This window comes from Grampus griseus, assembly GCF_964374135.1.
Source record: "Grampus griseus genome assembly, chromosome: 3".
Lineage (NCBI taxonomy): Eukaryota > Metazoa > Chordata > Mammalia > Artiodactyla > Delphinidae > Grampus > Grampus griseus.
The window spans coordinates 27,915,975-27,935,143 of NC_139019.1; the positions used below are offsets into that span (position 1 = coordinate 27,915,975).

The 19,169-nt window shown below is 45.6% G+C and overlaps 1 protein-coding gene across 3 annotated transcripts in view; it reads right to left on the reverse strand.

Moving 5' to 3' along the window:
* Positions 1 to 17,400, reverse strand: part of SLC45A2 (solute carrier family 45 member 2) — a gene marked incomplete at its 5' end in the record, with an annotated part of 32,503 nt that extends 15,103 nt beyond the window's left edge. For 2 of the 3 annotated variants that reach the window (XM_082651472.1, XM_082651471.1), the window contains 2 exons: positions 14,651 to 14,827; positions 17,001 to 17,385. In XM_082651472.1, coding sequence (XP_082507598.1) covers positions 14,651 to 14,827; positions 17,001 to 17,385 — 562 coding nt within the window. Of the gene's footprint in view, positions 1 to 14,650; positions 14,828 to 17,000 lie in introns of all 3 variants that reach the window. The other variant, XM_082651470.1, reaches the window with a different exon arrangement.
* Between the last annotated feature and the right edge of the window lie 1,769 nt (positions 17,401 to 19,169).

Sequence of the window (19,169 nt, forward strand, 5' to 3'; positions counted from 1 at the left end):
ACTCAACCGAAAAGAACGTACTAAAAGCCCAGCACTATTTGAGGGTCTGTCTAAACCAGGGTTTCTCAATCTCAGCACGACTGACATTTGGGGTGGGATAATTCTTTCTTGGAGGCTGTTCTGTGCATTGTAGGATATTTCGCAACATGTCTGGCCTCTCCCACTAGATGCCAGTAAAACTTCTCCACTGGTTTGGACGACCACAAATGTCTCCTGACATTGCCTAATGTCCCTCACGGGGCTAAATGGGCCCCAGCTGAGAAACCCTGATCTTAATTAACCCTATGAAAAACTTACACATTCCGTTTTCAAAACTATCATTTGTAACTAGATCAATGGTTGTCATACTGCCATTAAGTTCTCCTATCATGTATGCCGTTCTTTCAAACTTATTGTTCCACTGAGCAGAGAAAATATAGAACAGAAGACCCCTACCCATTTGAAAGAATTCATGTGTGAAATAAATCCTCCACTGTGCAACAGAATGGTGGCTTTATTTTATGAATACAAACATGTGGATATAAACATAATGGATTTATATTAAATATTGACTCGAACACTTGAGTCCTAAAATTGAAGGGTTTCCTAGTCTAGTTTTGCGTCCACTAGTGTCGTGTACTTCAATAAATATTTATTGAGTACTAAATATATATAAAAAAACGCTACTAACTTCTGGGGATATAAACATAAATAAGCCACAGCAGCCCAATCGTCTCCTCCTCAGAAGATAGTTACAAACAGAAGAAGCAGATAAGTAAACAGCTGCTTTAAAAAAAACTGTAATAAATGATGTGAGAACTGTGGGCTGGGTACTCAAACAGTAGAGAGGAGCTCTGAAGAGTACATTTATTATTACAGAATTCCTCTTAATCAGCAGTGAAGCTCATAAGAGTTCAATATATCAAGGAATCCAAAGATTTTAGAGGTAGAAGGATGTGTGTAGCTTGTCTTGAATTAGATAAGAAAACCGCAGGCTACAGTGGGTAAGTGACAGGAGACCACATAGAAGGAAGGGTTTGTAATCATGCTGATTTCAATTCCCACCTGTGTGTTTTCTAATCATGTGACCTTGGGCACTTCTCTGAAAATGGGGACAGTGACGCCTCCTTGTATGAGTCTTGTGAGGGTTAACATGATAATACGTGTAAAGCACCAGCACATACAGTGGCAGAACGAGGTCCCAAACCAAGTGCCCTGTTGACTTCCTACAGAAACCCTAATCCCAAAGCCTCATCCAGAAGCAGGAGAAGCTGACTGCTGCACAGAGGGTGACGATCTGCCTGGAGCTGGCCGAAAGGACTTTGTCATTCTAGGCCCAGTGACTAGAATCGGGGGCTCATTTGAGGGCTGAGACCTGGGCTAACCACTGACCTAGTGTGGCCTGTAGCAAGTATGGTGGAAAAAATATGTATCTCGAACCTGGAAAGAGAACTGTTTAAGCGCCTGATCTTTAAAAATATCGTTATAAAGCAGCACTTCTGAGACTTCAATGTGCACGTGAGTCACACAGATGTCTTGGTAAAATACAGGTTGTCTTAGTCCGTTCAGGCTGCTGTAACAAACATACCATAAACTTGGCGGCTTATAAACACCAGACGTGTCTTTCTCACAGTTCTGGAGGCTGGCAAGTCCAAGATCAAGGTGCCAGCAGATTTGGTGTCTCGTGAGGACCCACTTCCTCATTGACAGCCATCTTCTCACTGTAATCTCACTTGGCAGACATGGCAAGGGAACGTTCTTGGGCCACTTTTATGAGGGCACTAATTCCGTTCATGAGCCTTCATGACCTAATCACCTTCTAAAGGGCCCATCTCCTGAGAGCATCACATTAGGCATGAGGTTTTCAACATGTGGATTCTGGGGGGCACAAACGTTCAATCTATAGCACACGTTCTGATTTTAAACATGCAGGCATAGGCTGAGGCTCTGCATTCCTTTCACACTCCCCAGTGATACCACGGCTGCTAGTCCAAATATCACTGAGTACTCAGGTGACAGAGCAGTTTGCAAGCCACCTGCCCCACCCTTACCTGATATTCTTGGGAATGAGATTTTATTGTCATAGGATATTTGACCAACAAGCCACACTTGATAAAGCACAGTGATGTGCAGTCCTGTAAAACTAAGGATAATTTGCAGATATTAATAGGTTTCTATGATTTGTAACCTGGTAGAACTACTACAGAGGAGTTATAGTTATATTGCCTTGTAGAAGGTTAATCAGATTTGCATCTAACCTAGTATTTTTTTTTCTTTTGCTAAACACACACACATATACATTTATCCTGCAAGAACTTGGGGAAACTGTTCTTTATGTCTTCCCTGTCGGTTCCCTCACTAATCAGTTAAATAAAACATGCTACAAGTATCTGAAAGTATTCCAATCCTCTCTTCTCTCGGGGAAGGGGGGAAAAAATAAGTAAAATGATTGTTTGTCCCAAAGCTACTGTGAGACCTAACTAAAAGTTAGAACATGCCTTGAAGGAATAGTAGGCCATTGGGGATATTATTTTAGTAGGCACCATATTAAAACTCTGTATGGAAACATTTAACTTTATCTATTCACACCTTCAGGTATGATGAGGGCCAGCGGAGGGCTGTGGGAACTTACTGAATGCTTTACTTTTTACTTCCTCTGCTTAAACTAAGAATTTTATCTCCAAAATAGTCTCCTGAACAAAGCCTAGTCGTCGCAGCTGCAACAGAGGTTAGCATCAACTCCCACGTCTACGTCCAGGTTACATTTATCTCTGCTGCCAACACCAGCCTCCCTGGGGCTCCTGGAGTCAATCCCCAGGCTACTGGCCAAATCATAAGCTAGAGCTTCCAAAGGGCACCTGCTGCCACATCAGATAACCAGCCTTTACGAGGAAGGGCCCACAAGTGGTCCAGCCTTCTTTATAAAGAAGGCTCCTCCTTCACAGAGCCAGGCCGTGATGTCAAACTCACACCAGAGCCAACCCCAGGAGAGTGAATGGCTCGGCAGACAGATATTGTATTTCATAACTAATGAATGATACAGGTTGAACAACGGTTCCTCCTGGAAGAAGTCCAAGCGTATAGAAATATGTATTATTTTTTCTTTTGTTCACAACTATAATAGGTAAAATAGGAAACTGGGAGAGTTTCAGCGCCAAGGAATCTGAAGAGAGTCTGTCTGAGTCAAACGCGACACATACCACATGCCTGTAACTGCTTCCCTGCTTCAGGTGTGTGACTGAACGACCTCCACGCTGATGGAGAAAGAGCTCAAGGTGAGAGAGCTAGCGGTGTGCTGCCAGCTTCCATACCCCAGCAAGGTGACAGACGAAAGACCTCCACGTTCCCGGGAGGCTCATGAGAGAGTCGTTCTGATTCTTCTCTACGTGCTCAGAAAATAGCAATGAAAGTGTCAGCCTAGGTTCCTACCTACACCAAACACATACACACTAAATCCCAGAGAGCTAACATAAGTACCAGTTACTAGGTGTGTATGAGTGTGTGTGTGAGAGAGAGAAAGAGAGACCTTGACCCCATTTGTTTATCAACAGAAATTGATGGAGGACTACTCTCACCAAGAACTGTGCTGGGCACTGGAGATACAGCAATGAACAACACAGACATGACCTGCCCTCCTGGAGGCTGAGTGTACAAGGAAAATCAATCAAAAAGAGGGAAGACACAAGCAGACCTGACACTCCTTTAGATGTACAAGGCAACTCGTCTCTTAAGAGATGTGAGATAATATATTTAAAGTACTGACAATGGTTTCTGTCCACCCACAACTACCCCGGTATTTCCCTGGGCCCTTCCTCCACATTCAAGCGGAGCCAGGATGCCTCATTGCTTGGGGGAAGGACATGAACGTAGAAAGCTGAGAAACAAGAATGTACCTCCTTGCTTCTGAGTTTCAAAGGCCCTTAGGCTCCAAAGGCATAGATGGTAGATTCAGTAGAAAATGTGACTTAAGAACAAGGCTTCCGCTAGGAAGCCAAGGCAGCACAGGCTCAGGAGTGAGTGAGTCCTTCCTTCATGATGGTGGGTCTGAATGTGCGTCACGGCGGCCACCGCAGCCTAACCGCTGAGCTGCTCACGTGGGCCTCTTGGAGGAGGTTCTGCGAGCAGCCCCTCCAGGACCCCAGGAAGCTTCTCACGCTGGAATTCATCCTACGTTCTGCTCAGCCTCAGCTACCAGCTCTGCTAGGCCCGGTGGATTGCTGTGTGATGTGGCCCCTTCTCCGAGAAACCTAGGCCTTGGTCACCGTGACCGTCTGGGGGCAAGAGCGCTGCACATGGCCATTTACCATCAAAATTGGGCAAGAGGGGACCTTGCTCCCCCATGTGGAGCAGCCCTCTCTCCTCCTGCGGACCAGAGTCAAGTGGCCCTGTCTGTGACCCAGGCATGAGAAACAAAGGGGCATCCAGAGATCTTAGGTCAACGGCACCTTTTTTTGTTTGTTTGTTTTGCGGTACGCGGGCCTCTCACTGTTGTGGCCTCTCCCGTTGTGGAGCACAGGCTCCAGACGCGCAGGCTCAGTGGCCATGGCTCACGGGCCCAGCCGCTCCGCGGCATGTGGGATCTTCCCGGACTGGGGCACGAACCCGCGTCCCCTGCATCGGCAGGCGGACTCTCAACCACTGCGCCACCAGGGAAGCCCAACGGCACCTTTTTGTGTCACCTGAAGGAAGCTTCGGGAAACAGAACTTCTGAACCCACAGAGCCCAGAGCACCAGGGCTGGAGAGGATGAAGTCACCAGTGGTCCAGGAAACGACAAGAGGCAGAGCTGCCCAGTTCTGCCCTGTGGTCCTGGACCCATGTATTCTACCTACAGCCACACAGCACCTCATAAAGGCCTTTGACCTGAGGGCTAACTGGAGCCAGGAGGGGTGCCCACCCTCTGCTTGTTCCAGTGGGGTGGTAAGGTGTGGGACGTGACTGGCAGACCCAAGCTTGTGTTCCCATCACTGGGGATGACATATGACGTGGACTCCTGTGCAGGGTCAGCACTCCGAGTTCCTGAGGGGTGCAACTGAGGTCTGGGAGTACTGGCAACCACACCCAGGTACACGCTTCTCCTCTGGGGACAAGGGTCCAATGAAAGTAAGTTGCTTGCCGCTCTGCCCCTCACCCTGGTGTTCGGGCCACCCCTGAGTGGGCTGGAGTGCAGGCCCCATCTCCCTCACACTGAGCTGACCGATGGAGAACCGGGCTGGGAATTCTTCCTTCCCCATCACCTGGTCCCAAGGGGATGCCCCTGCAGCTCCAGGTGTGAGCCTGGGGACAGGCCTTGGGAAGCAGTGGTGGATGACACAGGGTCAGGACAAGCTGCCTGTCTGACCTGGAATGCTCCACGTCCATCCTTGAATGCATTGTTGCTGGACTAAACTGTCAACTGAAAGACAAACGCACAATGCAAGAGCTGTGAGATTTGTAGCAGCCTTGTGATCCGGCCTGCTGAGCAAGCAGAACAAAGAAATGCTATGCTTCCTTGAAGGCCAGGTGGCTCCCAGAAGTCTGCAATCTGCCTTCACCCTCTAATCCCAAATCTTCCCGCTTCCCCTCTTCCCTTCGCACAAAAGAAGCCCAAATTCTACCCCGAATTAAGATGGTTCTCTAGGAACCATCTTCTGGCTTCTGAATAAAGTCACTATTCCTTCCCCATCAAAAAATAAATAAAATAATTTTTAAAAATTAAAAAAAAACCCACAAGGCTTCCCAGGGTAGGCAGGGCATTCATGATGGGTGTGCCTATACTGGCGAATCCCTAAGGCAGTGGAGGCTGTGCTCCTTCCTCCTTGGGCTTAGTTGGGGTGGGAGGATGGGAGGTGGGGAACCTCCTCAGAACCTCCTTCCTTCCAGGTAGCTTGGGGGATCCAAGAGCAGAAGGGACCAATACTTTATTTCCTGGGAAGACCCCAGGGGGATATTAAGACCTCAAGAAAGAAATGGCTATGCGGTGGATGGAGACAGATGGGCTTGTGTGTCAGGCTCTGCTCTAGGTGCTTGGCATTTACGACTCATACAGTCCTCAGAACCACCCTCTGAGGAAGGTACTACCACTGACTCCTATTATTAGTGGTAGTTACGTTCTAGAAAGTCTCCACAAGCCCTGAATTCGTGAATAGTAAACTACTGCTCTGAGGGGAAATACCGTGTTAAGTTCCATGTGAGCCTCTAGTCTCGTTTTCATCAACTGATCAACCTTGTTTTACGTGTGTTTCTGCTTAAAGATATCTTATTTAATATACAGTTGTTTCATTAACATGGAACCCATGGCTAACAGCACTATAACCTACACCTGAACAAAACTTATTAAACATATTTTCTCCATAAGACACATCACGACGTTCTTGCACTTATGAATCCGAGACAGTGCTTTCAGCACCACATTTAGGGCCACTGTAAATAGTGAAATCACCAAAAAAATGCAAAGAAAAAAATTGGCACTAAATATTCCAGTAAAGGGACATCTGTTTACAGTGTGAGAATCAAAACAAGAAGTCAGAGTGTCACCTTGATCAACCACAGCCGGGAACAGGCACATTGGATGACTCAAAATTTTTCTCCTCCACTCTGCAGATGCCTTCAGTGATCTCAAACAAGCTACAAGTTTGTGACGGCAAAAATAAATTTTAGTGAGCAGATGACTTCACAAATACAGAATCCATGAATAAGGAGGATCAACTGTATTTTTATCTCTATTTTAGAGACAAGGAAATCAGAGCACGGAGAGTTTGCAGGTCACAGAGCTCCCCTCATACGGGCAGGCGTGGGAAGAGCAGAATGGCATTGGGGGTGGAGGGAGCTGAGAATCCCCGGGTTCTGAAGGGGCCCTGCAGACAAGGATGAGAGCAAATGCAACTGTGACCAGTTGAGCCTGACCACTGAGACACCGGGGGACCAGGGACAGCCCAGTAAATGCCAGTGTGAACACATGATGCTAAAACCCAGATCCTCCCTGCCCTGAAACCTTTCTACTCTAAGCTCTCAGAATTTAGATGCAACCCTTGGGGAAAGGGGTGGGAGAATATTCCAAAGGGACTGACACTAAGTTTTTTCCATCCTGTGCCAATGGGGCTTAACACAGATGCAATTAAATTAAGTTTGGGGTTTGGGATTCACACCCATTTCAGACATGAAGATTCACCCAACATTTTCCATTACCGAGCATCGGTTATGCTGTAGGCTAAAAAATTTGCAGCAAAGCAATGCCAGAATCATATACTTCTTAATCAAACACACGCATGCAGAGAACTGGGGGAGTGTTTGCCGCAGAGGGTAAGAGCACTGAGACCGCATTTTGTGCTCCTGTGAAAGCTGCTGACATGTCTAATGCAATAATGGTTCCCATAAAAGCGTTCACCTTATCTCAACATTTCCTAAAGGCAAGTTTCTTGATTTGAGTCTATGAATGACTACTGCTACCCTAATTCAGAGAAGGTTCTTGAAACTTCTCATTTTCTGACGTGACATGTCAAATCTGACTCCTGTTCTTGCTTAAAGATTAGAAATAGTCAAGTCACTGATGGGCCCGATTCTGGAGCCATCTGTGGCTTCCATGAGTTTTCTTTAAGTCTGCAGAACTAATATTTCAGTTCTGAGTTGCAGCAGCTCGTTTTACTGTAAGGTAAATTGTTGAGCACTTTGCAAAATGCTTTAACTCCTACTAATGGTGACCAAACAGCATGGGGCACCTACGCTAGAGTGGAAAAGCTCAGGACTAAGTCATGAGCTGAATCAGGCAGCCCTTGTGGACACGGCAGGTCCTCTCGGTACCCCCATCCCAGCCCTTTCTCCAGCAGCCGCTGCAGTGACCAGTTCTAAGCTAGCCTTGGCCCTCTTTGCTCAGGTACCTTGCCTGAGGGAACCCACACTCAGGTGGGGCAGCACCCACACAAGGGAGGTTAAAACCCACGGGAGCACCCTTGGCCGGTGGAGACCGGAGCCAATGCATTCACCTCCCCAACTTGATCCTCCCAGCTGGAGAGTTCTGAGATGCACTTCATAAGGCTCCCTGGAGGGTCCTGGTGAGATAGAGGCAGCCACTGAGAACAAAGGCCAACTCTGTAATGCTTCCTGTATTGGCCTGTTCCACTCCCCCGCAGTTCTCTCACTTTCAATCTCTGGAATCCTTTCCCCAATAAGCTATGTGCATACAGACCTTCCCTGGGGCTCAGCTTTGAGGTGAATCCAAACAAAAGCATGACCCAGGTCTCTGGTTGGCTGGCTGGCTGGCTGGTTGGCTTCTGCCCCTGGTCTAGTCTACCGCTACTCAGCTCTGTGACCTTGGGTTAGTCACTTACCTCTTGGCAACACAGCTTCCTCATAGGTAAAATGAGGATGTTAAAATAGAGTATTGGTCTCATCAATATTTCTTCAGCCTATTCCCAGAACTATTCTAAGCACTGGTGATACAGCAACAAACAGGAAAGATAATATTCCTGTCTTCACAGAGCTTATATGTTGGCTATAGAGGCAGACAATAAACAACAAACAAATGAACAAATAATATATTATCAGGTAATCAGGAACACATCACTGAGGAGGGGCTATGCCACCAGATTGTAACAAAGAGTGAAAGCAAACCAAGGTGGCCAACTGGTATCTGGGGAAAGATTTCTGGCAGACAACGCAGTCAGCGAAAAATGCCCTCAGGGGCTCCCGTCTCTAACCTGCCTTTGAGATTCTTTGAGAGGTAGGTGCTGAAATGGGAAAAGAAATGGCAGTTTGGAGACATTAACCGTTTTGCCCTAAGTTATTCACGTCACCCTCAAAGCTGAAGTTCCTGTATCCTGGCTTCTGCTCTGCCCACATCCTTTCCAAGCTGCCTGAGTGAGGCGATATGAAAGTTCACCAGGGGCAGAAACTTCAAAGGGAACCCAGCTGATGAAAGAAATCCACTCATGCAGCAATGAGGCCTAAAGGAGAAGTTAAAACTGACTCTAACATGAAACGTGGCTTCTTGCCACCTGTATAGGTTTGGTCAAAGGGGCCCATATCTGAAATTTATTTTTAGGACTCGTTTTGTTAGTTCTTAATTATTTCTAATCTGAGCATTTGTTTCACTAGCATTTTCATGCACACTTTGAAGTATTAAAGAAACAGAAAAATCAAAAGAGGCTGAGCCTAAGAAGTTACCTATTCTTCTTCCAAAGATGTACATGGGGCAAGTTTCTCACTGAGTCATTATATACAAATAAAACTTTCACAGGTCCGGCGGGAATGGAGGAAATCTAATACACATAAACATTTGGTGTTGAATCCTTTTAAATGGTTCCTTGCTCTGGACCCGGGACTACTTGCCAGGATATTAATAACTAGCATTGTGTAGAGATTCACACCACTGTGAAGAAACAAAAGTTCAGAAATACTACGGCGACTCAGCAGAGGAGGAGCCAGGATGTGACCTGGGACGGCCTTCGCCAGCATGTCTGGTCCCAGCCTCCTCTGGTGGGATGGAGCCCACTGCTAAGGAGAGCAAGGCCTTGGGTTAATCTAGCAACACAGGCTTGGTTAGAGGCATTCTGACACAAGGGAGGAATCTCCTTCTGGTGAGTGTGGGTTCCACAGCCTCAGAAGCACCCAAAGGTGAAGGCATGGGGTGAAGGCATGAGGGTGGATCCACTAAACACAGCATATCTACCACATTCGCCAGGGATGGAGGGCAGATAGAGTTACCCTTAAACATAAGAGACAGAGAAGCTGGAGGACTAAAATGTCCTTCTGGAAGCCAGTAGGGTCTTTTCTTAAAAAAAAAAAAAACAGAAATATGCTGGAAAATATTTTGGCAGTGAACCCTTTGACACTTACTCACAAAGCATTTGGAATTGTTGGGCCTGGACTACAGCTCTGAAATAAATAAAAAAGAATTTCAATTTCGAATGATTGGATTCGTCAGGTCAATGATATCTTGCTGATGATGAAAATCAAAATGGGCCCAAAAACTGAACATGAATTTATTATAAAATGCTTGTTTCAAGCAGAATGTTATAGACATCTCTTTGCCAAGTTCATGTAAATTCGGGAGGTCTGGCAATGTATGCAAAGACTAAGCAAAGGGATAATGCACTGCTCATTATTTTTCTCTCCATTTTTTAATGTGGTCTACCATTCAGAGCAAGGACACCACAGTGGGGTCACACATCCACGTTTAACTCAACAGAATTCAACTACTCACACTTTAAAAAGAGGGAGAGAGGGCTTCCCTGGTGGCGCAGTGGTTGAGAGTCCGCCTGCCAATACAGGGGACACGGGTTCGAGCCCCGGTCCAGGAGGATCCCACATGCCGCGGAGCAACCAGGCCCGTGAGCCACAACTACTGAGCCTGCGCGTCTGGAGCCTGTGCTTCGCAACAAGAGAGGCCGCGACAGTGAGAGGGCCGTGCACTGCGATGAAGAGTGGCCCCCGCTTGCCACAACTAGAGAAAGCCCTCGCACAGAAACGAAGACCCAACACAGCAAAAATAAATAAATAAATAAACCAGCTCCTTGTATGGTCCAGCCCTGCCTCAAAAAAAAAAAAAATTAATTCAACTTCTAAAAGGTTCTGTCATCTTAAAAAAAAAAAAAAAAAGGGAGAGAAAGAGCAAGAAAGATAAAAAGAACATTTTAAATAATATGGGTTGTCCTATCTGCTATTCTGTTAATCGAGTGCATGTCCAGAAGTAAACACTAAAGAGGAGATGAATCTGCAGATATATTTATCTGTATCCATCACTATGCAGATCTACATACATAAAACAAGGTATACTGTATTTTATAAATGATCTGAGAGGCGTTTACAAATAATGTGGACTCTCTGTGATTATCACTTAAGAAGGGACTTTAGAATCTAAATTTTAAATAAGGTGAGACTTTCTGTTTTATAGGAGGAAGGTATTTTAAGTTGTTTTTTTCTAGTAGAGGAAAGAACTTGCTTTGAGCCATCCGCACACCCTCAGGGGTCCCCCTATAGCCAGAGACAGTTGACTGAGGTCCAGAGTTCATGTTGGTCAAGAGACAAAGCAAGGTAACTAAATGAGCATATTCATCTGATCGCTGCGATTTGTAAAACTGCCCGAAATACAAGCAGGGTTATAAAACCTAGAGTCTCTTTTTAAATAGCTAACACTTCTGAGTGTCTGCTAATGGCAAGCAATGAGTTGGAAGCCATGGGAGTTTGCAGGTGAATCTTCATGTTTTAACAAATCTTGTAGTTTACAAATCTTGTAGAAGAGATGGATAAATCCATAGTGAGTTATAACTCAGGAGAGAATGTGAATGTAACAAATGTGATCAGGTAAAACTGTGAATATAACTTTAAAATGCAATTACCTCTTCATTATTCACTAAGAGATTGGGATTTGGAAGCTCTGGCTGTCACTGTCTTACAATAGTCTTGGTCTTTAATTAATGAGGCTAATACTCAATTGTGTTTGTATTCTCTGTGGTAGCTACCAGTTTGGGCCTATTCAGTATTAATAATTACCCCTTCCTCCTGGCTAACAGAACCCCAATTTGATTCAGGGATATGCTCCCCACCCCCCAAAATACCCTCTCTTTTTTCCAACCTCCCAGGCCCCTCGGTGCTCATGTGACCTAATTCTGCCCCATGAGAAACAAGCAGAAGTCTGTGGGGTTCTAGGAAAGCTTTTGTTTTCTTCATTAAAAGACATATGTTGAAGCCCTAACCCCCAAAGTGACCATATTTGGAGACAGGGCCTTTAAGAAGATAATTAAGGTAAAATGAGGTCATAAGAGTGGGGCCTTAATCCATAGGACTGGGGTCCTGATAAGAGGAAGAAGAGGTACCAGGAGTGCATGCACGGAGGAAGGAGGAAAGGCCGTGTGAGATCACAGCGAGCAGATGGCCGGGAGCGAGCCAAGAAGAGAGATCTCACCAGAAACCAACCCTCCTGGCACCTTGATCTTGGCCTTCCAGCCTCTAGAACTGCGAGAACATAATTTCTGTACTTTAAGCCCCCCAGTCTGTGGTATTCAGTTATGGCAGCCCAAGCAGACCACATAGGCCACAAGGGAAGTAAAATTCAGGATATGTGTATGGTGAACTGTAACCTCCACTGTCTCTTCCTGCTGGAATTATCCATTTCACTGATACCTGATGAACTTTTGTGCTTTGATTATGCTGTGGGCGGAGCCTCTGACCAAATTAGAAATTAAGTTTGCCTGCAATTTGGAAGAGAATGGAGGGGCCTTCTCTCTAGGAAGTGGGTAGAAGAAAGTTTCTAAGCAGCTTTGATTTCCAAAGGGAGAAGAGGGGGAAGGGAATTTCAGTGTGAGTAAAGCCCCAGAAGCTGGAAAGGAAAGGGCAGTCTCCTTGGTTTGTTCCATTAATACTCACTTTGAGTACCTACAATATGCCAAGCAGTGGTGGCGGTACAGGGATACAGTGAGTAAAACAGTCCTGGATTCTGTCCCTGGGAACACGCTGGGAAACTGCTCAGAGCACAGAGGATGTGGCGGAAGTAATGGGAAACAAAGCTTGAAGGGTAGGGTGGGAACAGATTGTGGGGAGTTTGAACCCTGTCCAGGAATTTGATCTTGATTCAGTAGACAAATGGGGAGTGATGAAATAAAATTCATATTTTATGGCAAGACGAGAAAAATTTAAACATAAAATGTTCTCTCTGCCCGTTTGGGCCTCCATCCTCCCCTTTAGTGTGCAGCGTGCATCTGTATTATACATTAACCAGACCACTGTATAAGACACAGGAATACTTGCTCGATAAGGAGCAATTTTCTCCTGGCACAAGCAAGGTAACCCCTTAGGAAATAACATTCCTTTCTTAATCCTGTAAGTGGTCACGATGACCCACTACTCACCTTGTATGTGCAGATCTGGACTATGTAAACTGTCAATATGTCATCTGATGTATAATCCTTTGTCTCAAATCTAACTGTGTTTTGACCTCTAATGGGAGGAACAGTTTTCGAGCTCTCTGAGAGACTGTCTCCTGGTTTATAATCTTCAGGTTTGGCTTGACTAAAATTCTCTATTTCTTTCTTCGATTGACTGTCGATTAATTCATAATTTGCCAACAGGAGCCACTGCAGGTCATTGAACAGGAAAGTGCCCTGGTCACAGCTGTCTTTTAGGAATATGAAGTGGAAGCTATGTGTTGTTTCAGTTGGAATAGGAAGAAATTAGAGACTGGAAAATCAGTTAAAGGATAAGTACAAAAGATACAGTGAAAGCCTAAACCCAGGTCACGTTTGCTTGAGACCACTACACGCTAATATCAGTAGAAAACTTCAAGACTTTTTATCGAACTCAATAGAAATACTACCATGCGTTAACCTCGGAAAAGTTCCCAAAATACAGGGCTCAGTCTGCTAACACAGAGGCAGCAAAGCAGAGATTGTTTGGCCGAGACTAACACTGATGTAAGCCGGGAAGAAGTGGCCATATTGCCCAAAGTACTTAGAGCAATAAGACTGTCAATGTGTCAGGTTCAAAAGCCAACAAGTCTCCCATGATGTTGCTGTAATTAATTTGCAGATTATGATAAAGCAGCAGGAACTGTGGGATTTCAGTCAGGAAGATGCAGTTTGAATCTCTATTCTGGGACCTTCTAGCTGTAGACAGGGGGCTCGGGGGCCCCACAGACGGGCTGGACTCTTGCTCTCTGTCTGCCCTGGAGCACGGAGGAAATACCCTCTGCTGGGCAGCCCCATCCTTCCAGGGCTCACCAACCAAATATTTGCTCTAACAACAAATTACTGAGCCAACGGCTTCCGTGCAGGTGCCATTCTGGGCTGCAGAGACACAAACTGGACAAAACTCAAGATTTTGCTTCTCATGGGACCTACCTGTCCATGGGAGGAGACAGAATATGTCAAAACATAAAATATATTGGCTGGGCGATGAAGACAATCAAATAGAGTCCCCACGAGTAGACACAGAAATGCTCCCAGGCCAGGATCATGCTGTCATCTTGTGCATGACACCCCAGTCCTAGAAAAGTCCTAACTGGAGCTCTATAAATTCATGCTGAACATCAGTAGCATTGCTCTAAATCAAGGACCCAACAGCAACAAAAGGAAACCGGCAATGGCCCCAAGAAATGGAGAGAGCCCCCCCATATCCTCCTGGCATGGCCTTTTCCAAACCAGGAGGCTGAGGAAATGCCAACTCTTTATACAACTAAGAAACCTCTAAGACTTGGGGCTTTTTATTTGCTTGGTTTGTTTCTATTTTTGTTTTTAAATGTGATTCTTGGGATACTTGCCACAGAATCATCTGGGGTAGTCAGCAAAAATGCAAATTTCTAGGCCTCACCTCAAACCTACTGAATCAAAATAACTAGAGGAGGGGCCCAAGAAGTTGCATTTTTAACAAGCTCCTAAGTAATGCTGATGCTACAAATTACTGATTCAAAAATAAAACAAAACAAAAAATAAAGTCAAGTCTACAAGGCCTCTTTTCATTTTAGTTGTAAAGGTCTCCACAAATGGCTCTTCAGAAAGCTCTTGTATAAACTTCCTTTGCAAAAACTCCACAGCCTGGTCACAAGAGAAACGCACTGGAAGACAGAGCCCGCGTGATGGGAGCAGTCCATCAACGGATCCATTCATTGAAAAAGTCTGAGTGCTGAGACACTGGATGGCTTCAGTGGAAGGGCCTCCCTATCTGGGGAGCTGAAGGATAGACTTTCCGGAATATTTCCCTACCTGTGAAGAGGGCATGGTAGTGGAGGCCCCTTTCCTTATCTCGATGGGTGCAGACATCAAATAAGTAGGCTTTGATAGGCCCATCAATGAAGTCAGCAGCAAAATCAAAGAGAACCACACCTATCATGGTGACGCTGATGGCCCAAATCAGCTTCTTCCTTGGGTCAGCAATCAAAGCTAAAAGAGAAACAAACATTGGTCTCCTAAATCCTGGTTTAGAATGATCCGCGTTTCTATTTCCACCCAGACTTCCTGTCATCAAATTATTTCCCTTTACTTTCATTTTGTTTTGCTTTTCCAAATAAGAAATAGCTCCATTATTTTCTCAAGTTTTAAAAATGGTGCAGTCAATGTCCAGAAAAGGCAGCTCTCTAGAGACAGAAAGTAGACTGAGCAGTTGCCTAGGACTGTCAGGGAGAAGGAAGTGGGGAGTGACTGCTAACGGTTACCAGGTTTCTTTCTGGTCAGGGGGACGAAAGTGTTGTGTAATTAGATAGTGATGGTGGTTATGCAACCTTGAGAACATATGAAAAAGCACTGAGTTGTACACTTTTAGATAGTGACTTTTATGGTATGTGAATCATCTCTTTAAATAAAGCTGTTTAAAAAATTATACACGCTGATTGTAAACCATTCCAACCATATAGAAAAGCTGGGGAGATGCTTCTAGATCCCAGCCCCTAGATCTGGTCATCTTTCAGACATCCCTTTACACACTACTGTAGAGAGGTGTGCACCTGTGCCCTTATGCAGTGCTTCTCAAACTTCAGCGTGCTTAACCACCACCTGGACGACTTGTTCAAACAGATTGCTGGGCTCCACCTTCTGTGAATCTCCTGTGAGTCATCAGTAGGTGGGAGGTGGGGCCTCTAACAGCCCCCCACTGAGGCTAATGCTGCAGGCTGGCCCCAGGGGCCGGTTCCATGGATGACAATTTTTCCACGACTGGGAGTGGGGGGTGGAGACAGTTCAGGCGGTAATGCCAGCGATGGGGAGGGATGGTTCGGGGGGTCACGGGAGCCACGGGGAGCGGCAGATGAAACTTCACTCACTGGCCCCCCTGCTCACCTCCTGCTGTGCGGCCCGGTTCTCGACAGGCCATGGACCGGTACCGGTCCATGGCCCGGGAGTTGGGGACGGGATCGTGTTGTACATGAGCATTTCAGGTGATGAAGAGCAACTTCACAGTGTTAACAGCTAAATAATATTCATCCTATGGCTATGCCACAGTTCACTGACTCACTCACAACTATTTTCCTTGCTTTCAGTTTATTTTGTAAACCTAGTATGTAATATATGCACCTGTTATTTTTAACATCTTTATTGGAGTATAACTGCTTTACAGTGTTGTGTTAGTTTCTGCTGTATAACAAAGTAAACCAGCTATATGCATATGTATAACCCCATATCCCCTCCCTCTTGTGTCTCCCTCCTACCCTCCCTATCCCACCCCTCTAGGTGGTCACAAAGCACCGAGCTGATCTCCCTGTATGTACCTGTTTTTAAAAATACAGTAAAAAAATAAGTGAAAAATAAGTCTACCCTCCCCCTCTCATCCCAGCCCTTTAGTACTCCTTCCCTATTGGCAACAATTCTTTTCAGGTTTTTTGTAATTTCTTCCAGAAACACCCTACATTTATAGATTTATGCCCTCTTTTAAATACACACAAATGATAACTGATTATCCTGTCTCATTATCATCCCTTCTGCTAGCCTGAGAGTTAATGCTCAAAATATGTGTGCTATTTTTAAGTTTAACGATTCTTTTCTCAATGCAATATGTACTACCACCAATTACTGACTAATTGGTGGTGGCTGATTAATGACTAGAAAAAGTGCTCACCGTCAGGTTTATGTCCACAATTTGCAGTGCAAAAATGTCCCCTTGAGCTACCAGGCTGATGCCCGGTACCTATTAAAAGACTCCACAGAAAGCTGTGAACATAATTAACTCTCATCTGGACACAAAGTTACATTTATTGTAAAAATTTATGGAGCCATTTGGCAGCTGGTTAATTTGAGAAAGTACTAAATAAGATATAATGGGCACAAAAAAAACCCCATAATTGATAAACATGTAAAAATATGTAATTTAATAAAATAGGTAAAAATATAATCCTATTTTCAAATTCTCACAATTGAAAAATAATGTATCCTGATGTTTCTAAAAGTAAAGTTGCCTAACCACAGAATTTGGGTCACTCAAAGGTGAAAACTCAGTGTAACTTAGGAGAGAGAATCAGTTTTACCTGATTTCTGACTGTGGCGTAAAGAAATCTGCATTCTCCTTTCAGCGAGCTGTATAACAGGACCCTTCTCCCAGCCTGCCCACCTTGTGCTGCCCACTGACCTGATACGATAGCGTCCCCGTTAAGGTACATAGCCATGCCCAGGAGCATCACGATGCCCAGCGTGAGGATGTAGGGTCTCCGCCGTCCCCAACGGGCCCGGCAGTGGTCGCTGGCCAGTCCCACCACGGGCTGCAGCAGGAATCCCAGGACAGGGCTCAGGAGCCACACCATGCTGTAGAGACTCCTGGGCAGGCCCACGCTGAGCAGGACTGGCGTCACGTAGGCCGCCTCCACCGCGTAGCAAAACTCCCGGCCGAACATGGCCATGCTGTGCATGACCAGGCTCCCTGTGGGTCTTTTGGGCGGCTCCAGAGAGCCGAAGGGGCCCTCCTCAGCGAGGGATTTGTAGGTGTGGATGCCAGGCTGCCCACTGCTGTCGCCCATGGCCACTGGGTGAGGAACCTGCCTGCGAGCCCACCACCTCTTGCGTGGCCCTGGGGTTTGCGCTCCCAGCTGGATTTGAGGTGCAGCCTGGCTGAGCGGCCAACAGAGATGGTCAGGCTGGGGGAGGGGCTCAAATTCTTTCATGCCTCTAAGATCACAAGTTATGATGAGAAGGAAGGGGGGTGGGGCCTGGAAAGCATGATGGAGATTAGCTGCTGTGAGCCCTCTGGCTCCTTAGAATGTTTTTCTAAGAGTCTTCCTTTGTACTGTTCTCTCTGCCTCTCTCTCTCTCTTTCTCTCTCTCTCTCACACACACACACACACACAATCTGTGACACACAATCACACACAGCTTTGAGACAATAAAGCCCTATAATCCAGATGTTAAGTATGAATGAGTCGATATCTTTTTTCTAAACTTTTTCTAGGTATAAATATTCTGTCCTCTCCTGAACACAAGTTTTCCACACACATACGTATAGTCAATTAACTAGACTTAAAACAGTGGGAGGTTGCCCCTTCCCCTAAATCGCTAGCTCTCTCACAGCACTGTGATAGTTTCCTTCATTGCACTTAACACACTTCAGATAGTTCGTGTTTATTCTCCTTCTCCTATGTTGATCTTTGATCCCCTTATGAGCAGTGATCTGGTCTGTTTTGCTCATTATGGCATCTAGCATGATACCTGGCACCTAGTAGGTCCTCAATAAACATTTGCTACAGGAATTATAGAATGAATAAAGTGTATACACAACATTTTGTAATGCCAGTCAATTGCCTGTTTGCTCAGATCCATTCTCTCCCCCTCATACTATGCTCCATACCATAAGGGACTACATTTCCCAGGTTCCCTTGCTCTCTGGCTTCGAGGTAGATGTGTCCAATCAGAGGCACTGGTGGGAAGACTCGGGGCAGGAGAAAGGAAGAAATCAGGATACTTCCTCCCCTCTCTTTCTCCATCCTGAGATGTCTCTGGCAGTGTCTGCATCTCCATTGTGGGTCCAGCTGCCAACCTTAGCTTCTGGGTCCCTATAACACTATCTTTCCCATCGATCCTGCAGCTATGGGAGTGAGCTTGGCTTCCTGTGGTTGCTCGTATCTGAGTTGCCTCACTGTCCCCTGGGCTTCTCATCTCTTCTATCACCAATGTAATTCTCCATAATAAATTTCCTGTTTTAAAGACTTCGAGTGGGTCATATTTTCCTTGTTGAACCTTGAATTCAAATGAAAATTTGAGTGGCAAGGGAAACATGATCTCATAGGAAAGGCCCTAAAAATGGTTTAACAGCAAGACTTGGAGTCAAAATATTAAAGTTTAAATTCTGGCTCTGCCTCCTTCTACCTGTATTTTTCCCTGAGCAAATCACTTAAAGTGGTAATTCCCAAACTGTGTGCCAAGGTGCCCCAGGGCACCACAGTGAACTCAAAGGGGTATCTCAGGAGATTTAAAAATTTAAAGAGAGTAAACTCAGAGAAACTCAACATCTTTCAGATACTACATGAAGTAAGAATGAAATAGTTCATACTCACAACATAAGACTGTACTACAATCCTTTCAGTGACTTTAGATTTTTGTGAGGCTGAGTTTTCCACAGCCATGATAAAAAGCAAGTATTGTGGGACTTCCCTGGTGGCACTGTGGTTAAGAATCCGCCTGTAGGGCTTCCTTGGTGGCGCAGTGGTTGAGGGTCCGCCTGCCAATGCAGGGGACATGGGTTCGTGCCCCAGTCTGGGAGGATCCCACATGCCGCGGAGCGGCTGGGCCCATGAGCCATGGCCGCTGA